Here is a 7,500-nt window from a genome sequence, read left to right on the forward strand (position 1 = left end):
TTAGAACTGAAGAGATATGGCACTTCTACCATGCTTAGAACTGAAGAGATATGGCACTTCTACCATACTTAGAACTGAAGAGATATGGCACTTCTACCATGCTTAGAACTGAAGAGATATGGCACTTCAACCATTCTTAGAACTGAAGAGATATGGCACTTCTACCATACTTAGAACTGAAGAGATATGGCACTTCAACCATTCTTAGAACTGACGAGATATGGCACTTCTACCATGATTAGAACTGATGAGATGTGGCACTTCTACCATAATTAGAACTGAAGAGATATGGCACTTCTACCATACTTAGAACTGAAGAGATATGGCACTTCTACCATACTTAGAACTGAAGAGATATGGCACTTCTACCATACTTAGAACTGAAGAGATATGGCACTTCTACCATAGAACTGAAGAGATATGGTACTTCTACCATGCTTAGAACTGAAGAGATATGGCACTTCTACCATAGAACTGAAGAGATATGGTACTTCTACCATAATTAAAACTGAAGAGATATGGCACTTCTACCATGCTTAGAACTGAAGAGATATGACACATCTACCATACTTAGAACTGAAGAGATATGGCATTTCTAACATTCTTAGAACTGAAGAGATATGGCACTTCTACCATACTTAGAACTGAAGAGATATGGCATTTCTAACATTCTTAGAACTGAAGAGATATGGCACTTCTACCATACTTAGAACTGAAGAGATATGGCACTTCTATCATACTTAGAACTGAAGAGATATGGCACTTCTACCATACTTAGAACTGAAGAGATATGGCATTTCTAACATTCTTAGAACTGAAGAGATATGGCACTTCAACCATTCTTAGAACTGAAGAGATATGGCACTTCTACCATACTTAGAACTGAAGAGATATGGCACTTCTAACATTCTTAGAACTGAAGAGATATGGCACTTCTACCATACTTAGAACTGAAGAGATATGGCACTTCTAACATTCTTAGAACTGAAGAGATATGGCACTTCTACCATACTTAGAACTGAAGAGATATGGCACTTCTACCATATTTAGAACAAGAGATATGGCACTTCTAACATTCTTAGAACTGAAGAGATATGGCACTTCTACCATACTTAGAACTGAAGAGATATGGCACTTCTACCATATTTAGAACAAGAGATATGGCACTTCTACCATACTTAGAACTGAAGGGATATGGCACTTCTACCATACTTAGAACTGGAGAGATATGGCACTTCTACCATAATTAGAACTGAAGAGATATGGCACTTCTACCATACTTAGAACTGAAGAGATATGGCACTTCTACTATGATTAGAACTGAAGAGATATGGCACTTCTACCATACTTAGAACTGGAGAGATATGGCACTTCTACCATAATCAGAACTGAAGAGATATGGCACTTCTACCATACTTAGAACTGAAGAGATATGGCACTTCTACTATGATTAGAACTGAAGAGATATGGCACTTCTACCATACTTAGAACTGAAGAGATATGGCACTTCTACCATACTTAAAACCGAAGAGATATGGCACTTCTGCCATACTTAGAACTGAAGAGATATGGTATTTCTACCATACTTAGAACTGAAGAGATATGGCACTTCTACCATGCTTAGAACTGAAGAGATATGGCACTTCTACCATGCTTAGAACTGAGGAGATATGGCACTTCAACCATGCTTAGAACTGAAGAGATATGGCACTTCTACCATGCTTAGAACTGAAGAGATATGGCACTTCTACCATGCTTAGAACTGAATAGATATGGCACTTCTACCATAATTAGAACTGAAGAGATATGGCACTTCTACCATGCTTAGAACTGAAGAGATATGGCACTTCTACCATGCTTAGAACTGAAGAGATATGGCACTTCAACCATGCTTAGAACTGAATAGATATGGCACTTCTACCATGCTTAGAACTGAATAGATATGGCACTTCTACCATGCTTAGAACTGAATAGATATGGCACTTCTACCATAATTAGAACTGAACAGATATGGCACTTCTACCATGCTTAGAACTGAAGAGATATGGCACTTCTACCATGTTTAGAACTGAAGAGATATGGCACTTCAACCATTCTTAGAACTGAAGAGATATGGCACTTCAACCATTCTTAGAACTGAAGAGATATGGCACTTCAACCATTCTTAGAACTGAAGAGATATGGCACTTCAACCATTCTTAGAACTGAAGAGATATGGCACTTCTACCATGCTTAGAACTGAAGAGATATGGCACTTCTACCATTCTTAGAACTGAAGAGATATGGCACTTCTACAATTCTTAGAACTGAAGAGATATGGCAGTTCTACCATAATTAGAACTGAAGAGATATGGCACTTCTACCATACTTAGGACTGAAGAGATATGGCACTTCAACCATTCTTAGAACTGAATAGATATGGCACTTCTACCATACTTAGAACTGAAGAGATATGGCACTTCTACCATACTTAGAACTGAAGAGATATGGCACTTCTACCATACTTAAAACCGAAGAGATATGGCACTTCTGCCATACTTAGAACTGAAGAGATATGGCATTTTTACCATAATTAGAACTGAAGAGATATGGCACTTCTACCATACTTAGAACTGAAGAGATATGGCACTTCTACCATACTTAGAACTGAAGAGATATGGCACTTCTACCATACTTAGAACTGAATAGATATGGCACTTCTACCATAATTAGAACTGAAGAGATATGGCACTTCTACCATGCTTAGAACTGAAGAGATATGGCACTTCTACCATAATTAGAACTGAAGAGATATGGCACTTCTACCATACTTAGAACTGAATAGATATGGCACTTCTACCATAATTAGAACTGAAGAGATATGGCACTTCTACCATACTTAGAACTGAAGAGATATGGCACTTCTACCATACTTAGAACTGAAGAGATATGGCACTTCTACCATAATTAGAACTGAAGAGATATGGCACTTCTACCATGCTTAGAACTGAAGAGATATGACACTTCTACCATGCTTAGAACTGAAGAGATATGGCACTTCTACCATGCTTAGAACTGAAGAGATATGGCACTTCTACCATGCTTAGAACTGAAGAGATATGGCACTTCTACCATGCTTAGAACTGAACAGATATGGCACTTCTACCATGCTTAGACCTGAATAGATATGGCACTTCTACCATGCTTAGAACTGAAGAGATATGGCACTTCAACCATTCTTAGAACTGAAGAGATATGGCACTTCTACCATACATAGAACTGAAGAGATATGGCACTTCTACCATGCTTAGAACTGAAGAGATATGGCACTTCTACCATGCTTAGAACTGAAGAGATATGGCACTTCAACCATTCTTAGAACTGAAGAGATATGGCACTTCTACCATGCTTAGAACTGAAGAGATATGGCACTTCTACCATACTTAGAACTGAAGAGATATGGCACTTCTACCATAATTAGAACTGAAGAGATATGGCACTTCTACCATACTTAGAACTGAAGAGATATGGCACTTCTACCATACTTAGAACTGAAGAGATATGGCACTTCTACCATACTTAGAACTGGAGAGATATGGCACTTCTACCATAATCAGAACTGAAGAGATATGGCACTTCTACCATACTTAGAACTGAAGAGATATGGCACTTCTACTATGATTAGAACTGAAGAGATATGGCACTTCTACCATACTTAGAACTGAAGAGATATGGCACTTCTACCATACTTAAAACCGAAGAGATATGGCACTTCTGCCATACTTAGAACTGAAGAGATATGGCATTTCTACCATACTTAGAACTGAAGAGATATGGCACTTCTACCATAATTAGAACTGAAGAGATATGGCACTTCAACCATTCTTAGAACTGAAGAGATATGGCACTTCTACCATGCTTAGAACTGAAGAGATATGGCACTTCTACCATGCTTAGAACTGAATAGATATGGCACTTCTACCATAATTAGAACTGAAGAGATATGGCACTTCTACCATACTTAGAACTGAAGAGATATGGCACTTCTACCATACTTAAAACTAATGATAACACTACCGCCAGACTGAGACACAAGATGATTGTTTTCAAAGTTCGTTTCCAGCGCGAGTAATCTTTACAAGAACAAAAGGCTTTTTGTAATATTTATGGCTTGATACCCGCGGTGATGAACAAGAAAAAGAACAATAAAAACAAACAAATCAATGAGGATTAGCGTGGAGACATTGGTGGATTTTTTTGTCCGTCAGTTGAGATGGAAGTAGAGATAAGGTCGGTGCGGTGAGAAAAGAAGAAGAGAAGAAGAGAATTCATATGTGAAGAGAGGAGGACAGAGGTGATAGGAGGAAAGGAGAGGAGAAGACTTCGAATGTGACGAGAGGAGGGCAGAGGTGATAGGAGGAAAGGAGAGGAGAAGACTTCGAATGTGACGAGAGGAGGACAGAGGTGATAGGAGGAAAGGAGAGGAGAAGGCAAGGGGGAAATAAAGGGAGGAGAGGAGAAGGGGGGTGAAGAGAGGAGAGGGGAGGGAAAATCTGGGGAGGGGGATGAAGAGAGAATAGAGGAGAGGAGAAGACAGATGGTGAAGAGACGAGAGGGGGGATAAAGAGAGAAGATAGGAGAAGACAGAAGGATAGATGAAGAGAGGAGAGAGAGGAAAGGTGACGACATACGAGCAGAGAGGGGAAAAGACAGGGTTATGAAAGGAGAAGATAGGGGAGTCGAAGAAAGAGGAGAACATTGGAAAGGCGAGAAGAGAGAAAAGCCGAATGAGAGAAGAGGGAGTTAAGAGGATAACAGCAGAAGAGAGGGAAGATACGGAGAGACGAGACGAGAAAATGAAAAGAGAGAAGAGGCAAGAGGAGGAGAAGGAGGGGCTTGTCGACTCACCTCGACTGTCTCGCTCTCTCCTTGTTTAGACAAAGCGATATTCACTTGAACATTATCCTCAACTTTTCTATTCTTCTTATGAATTTCAAACAATCACAAGGAACGATAAAAGAAGACACGTGGCATAGTTATGTCGGACTGAGAGTAAGATTGTTGCAGAGAATCCAGCTATGTCATCGGTCCATGGTTTTATTGCCCACTAGATGGCGCCACGGTGGTGATTGAGTGAAATTCATGTAAAGTTGAGAAGTCAAAGCAAGGGGGCGATAAAACGAGAAACTTAATGCCACGGTAAACATTCGGTTTGCGTTTCAAGCGATGTAAAAAAGAAAAGAAAAAAAAAAAAATCTCTTTCTTGACTCTGTTTATCCATCTGTCTATTTATCTGCTTTTCTCTTTTGCGTCTTTTCTTAACTTTGTTATCTACCTATAGTATTGGTAATAATAGCATTTGATAACAATGATAGCAGTATAAATCATATTTATAATAATTACAATGATAATAATGATAATGAAGATAATAATATCAATAATAATAAGAAAGACAATAATAATGACGATAAGAGTGATAATGACATTAGCAAAAACAACAACAGTATGAATGATGATTATGATGATGATGATAGTAATAACAATAATAATTCTGCCGATAATGATAATAAGAATAACAGTAAGAAAAATAGGTATAACGATGACAATAATAATCATAATATTATCATGATAAGGATAATGATGATAGTAATAATGATAATCATTATTATGCTGATATGATAACGATAGCAATAATGATCATAACATTAATAATGATAATAATAATAATAACTACAACAACAACAATAGGGAATCCAATGACGATATTACAACAGCAATAACAACAATAATCCTAATCATGATAACAACAACCAAATTCGAAATTAATCCCAATAATAATAACAACCAAATAAAGTAAAATAAACCGGTCTTCAAAATTAATTCCAATAATAACAACAACAACCAAATAAAGTAAAATAAAGCGGTCTTCAAAATTAATCCCAGTAATAACAACAACAACCAAATACAATAGAATAAAGTGATCTTCGAACTCTCCAGGGCCGCCGCCTCCTCCGCCAGGACTCGTTTGAACGGCTTTGCGAAGAGTTCTTCCTGAGCGACCAGCCGACGGACCCCGGGACTTTCCTCGCCGCCAGACTCTACTTTCTCCCGGGCGAACAGAGGACCGGCGGACCCTAATGCCCTCGTCCTGCCTGGGAGGAGGAGGAGGAGGAAGAAGAGAAAGACGGGGGAAGAGGAGGTGGAGGTAGAGAAAGAGGGGGAAGAGGAGGAGGAGGAGGTAGAGAAAGAGGGGGAAGAGGAGGAGGAGGAGAAGGTAGGGAAAAGAAGGGGGGGCGAACAGAGGACCGGCGGACCCTAATGCCCTCGCCCTGCCTGGGAGGAGGAGGAGGAGGAGGAGGAAGAGAAAGACGGGGGAATGACGAGGAGTTAGAGAAAGAGGGGGAAGAGGAGGAGGAGGAGGAGGAGGGAAAAGAAAGGGGGAGGGCGAACAGAGGACCGGCGGACCCTAATGCCCTCGTCCTGTCTGGGAGGAGGAGGAGGAGGAAGAGAAAGACGGGGGAAGAGGAGGAGGAGGTAGAGAAAGAGAGGGAAGAGGAGGAGGAGGGAAAAGAAAGGGGGAGGGTGAACAGAGGACCGGCGGACCCTAATGCCCTCGTCCTGCCTGGGAGGAGGGGGAGGAGGAAGAGAAAGACGGGGGAAGAGGAGGAAGAGGAGGTAGAGAAAGAGGGGGAAGAGGAGGAGGAGGAGGAGGGAAAAGAAAGGGGGAGGGCGAACAGAGGACCGGCGGACCCTAATGCCCTCGTCCTGCCTGGGAGGAGGAGGAGGAAGAGAAAGACGGGGGAAGAGGAGGAGGAGGAGGTAGAGAACGGGGGGGAAGAGGAGGAGGAGGGAAAAGAAAGGGGGAAGGTGAACAGAGGACCGGCGGACCCTAATGCCCTCGTCCTGCCTGGGAGGAGGAGGAGGAGGAGGAGGAAGAGAAAGACGGGGGAAGAGGAGGAGGAGGTAGAGAAAGAGAGGGAAGAGGAGGAGGAGGGAAAAGAAAGGGGGGGGGTGACCAGAGGACCGGCGGACCCTAATGCCCTCGTCCTGCCGGGGAGGAGGAGGAGGAGGAAGAGAAAGACGGGGGAAGAGGAGGAAGAGGAGGTAGAGAAAGAGGGGGAAGAGGAGGGAGGAGGAGGAGGGAAAACAAAGGGGGAGGGCGAACAGAGGACCGGCGGACCCTAATGCCCTCGTCCTGCCTGGGAGGAGGAGGAGGAGGAGGAAGAGAAAGACGGGGGAAGAGGAGGGAGGAGGAGGTAGAGAAAGAGGGGGAAGAGGAGGAGGAGGAGGAGGAGGGAAAATAAAGAGGGGTGGGGGGGGCAGAGGACCAGCGGACCCTAATACCCTCGTCCTGCCTGAGAGGAGGAGGAGGAGATAAAAGGGAAGAGGAGGTAGAGAAAGAGGGGGAGAGGAGGAGGAAGAGAAAGAGGAGGTAGAGAAAAAGGAAGAAGAGGAGGAGGAGGAGGAAGGAAAGAAAGGGGAGGGAGGAGGACGAGGAAGAGGGAGGAGGTAGAGAAAGGG

General features: G+C 42.4%; 1 protein-coding gene across 1 annotated transcript in view; it reads left to right on the plus strand.

The window, feature by feature from the left end:
- Positions 1-6,187, plus strand: part of LOC138861894 (calexcitin-2-like) — a 22,493-nt gene extending 16,306 nt beyond the window's left edge. The window contains exon 5 of the mRNA XM_070122336.1: positions 5,977-6,187. Within this exon, the coding sequence (XP_069978437.1) occupies positions 5,977-6,117 (141 nt within the window). The 3' untranslated portion in view covers positions 6,118-6,187. The remainder of the gene's footprint in view (positions 1-5,976) is intronic.
- The last annotated feature ends 1,313 nt before the right edge of the window (positions 6,188-7,500 follow it).

This window comes from Penaeus vannamei, chromosome 6 (genome assembly GCF_042767895.1).
Source record: "Penaeus vannamei isolate JL-2024 chromosome 6, ASM4276789v1, whole genome shotgun sequence".
Taxonomy (NCBI): domain Eukaryota; kingdom Metazoa; phylum Arthropoda; class Malacostraca; order Decapoda; family Penaeidae; genus Penaeus; species Penaeus vannamei.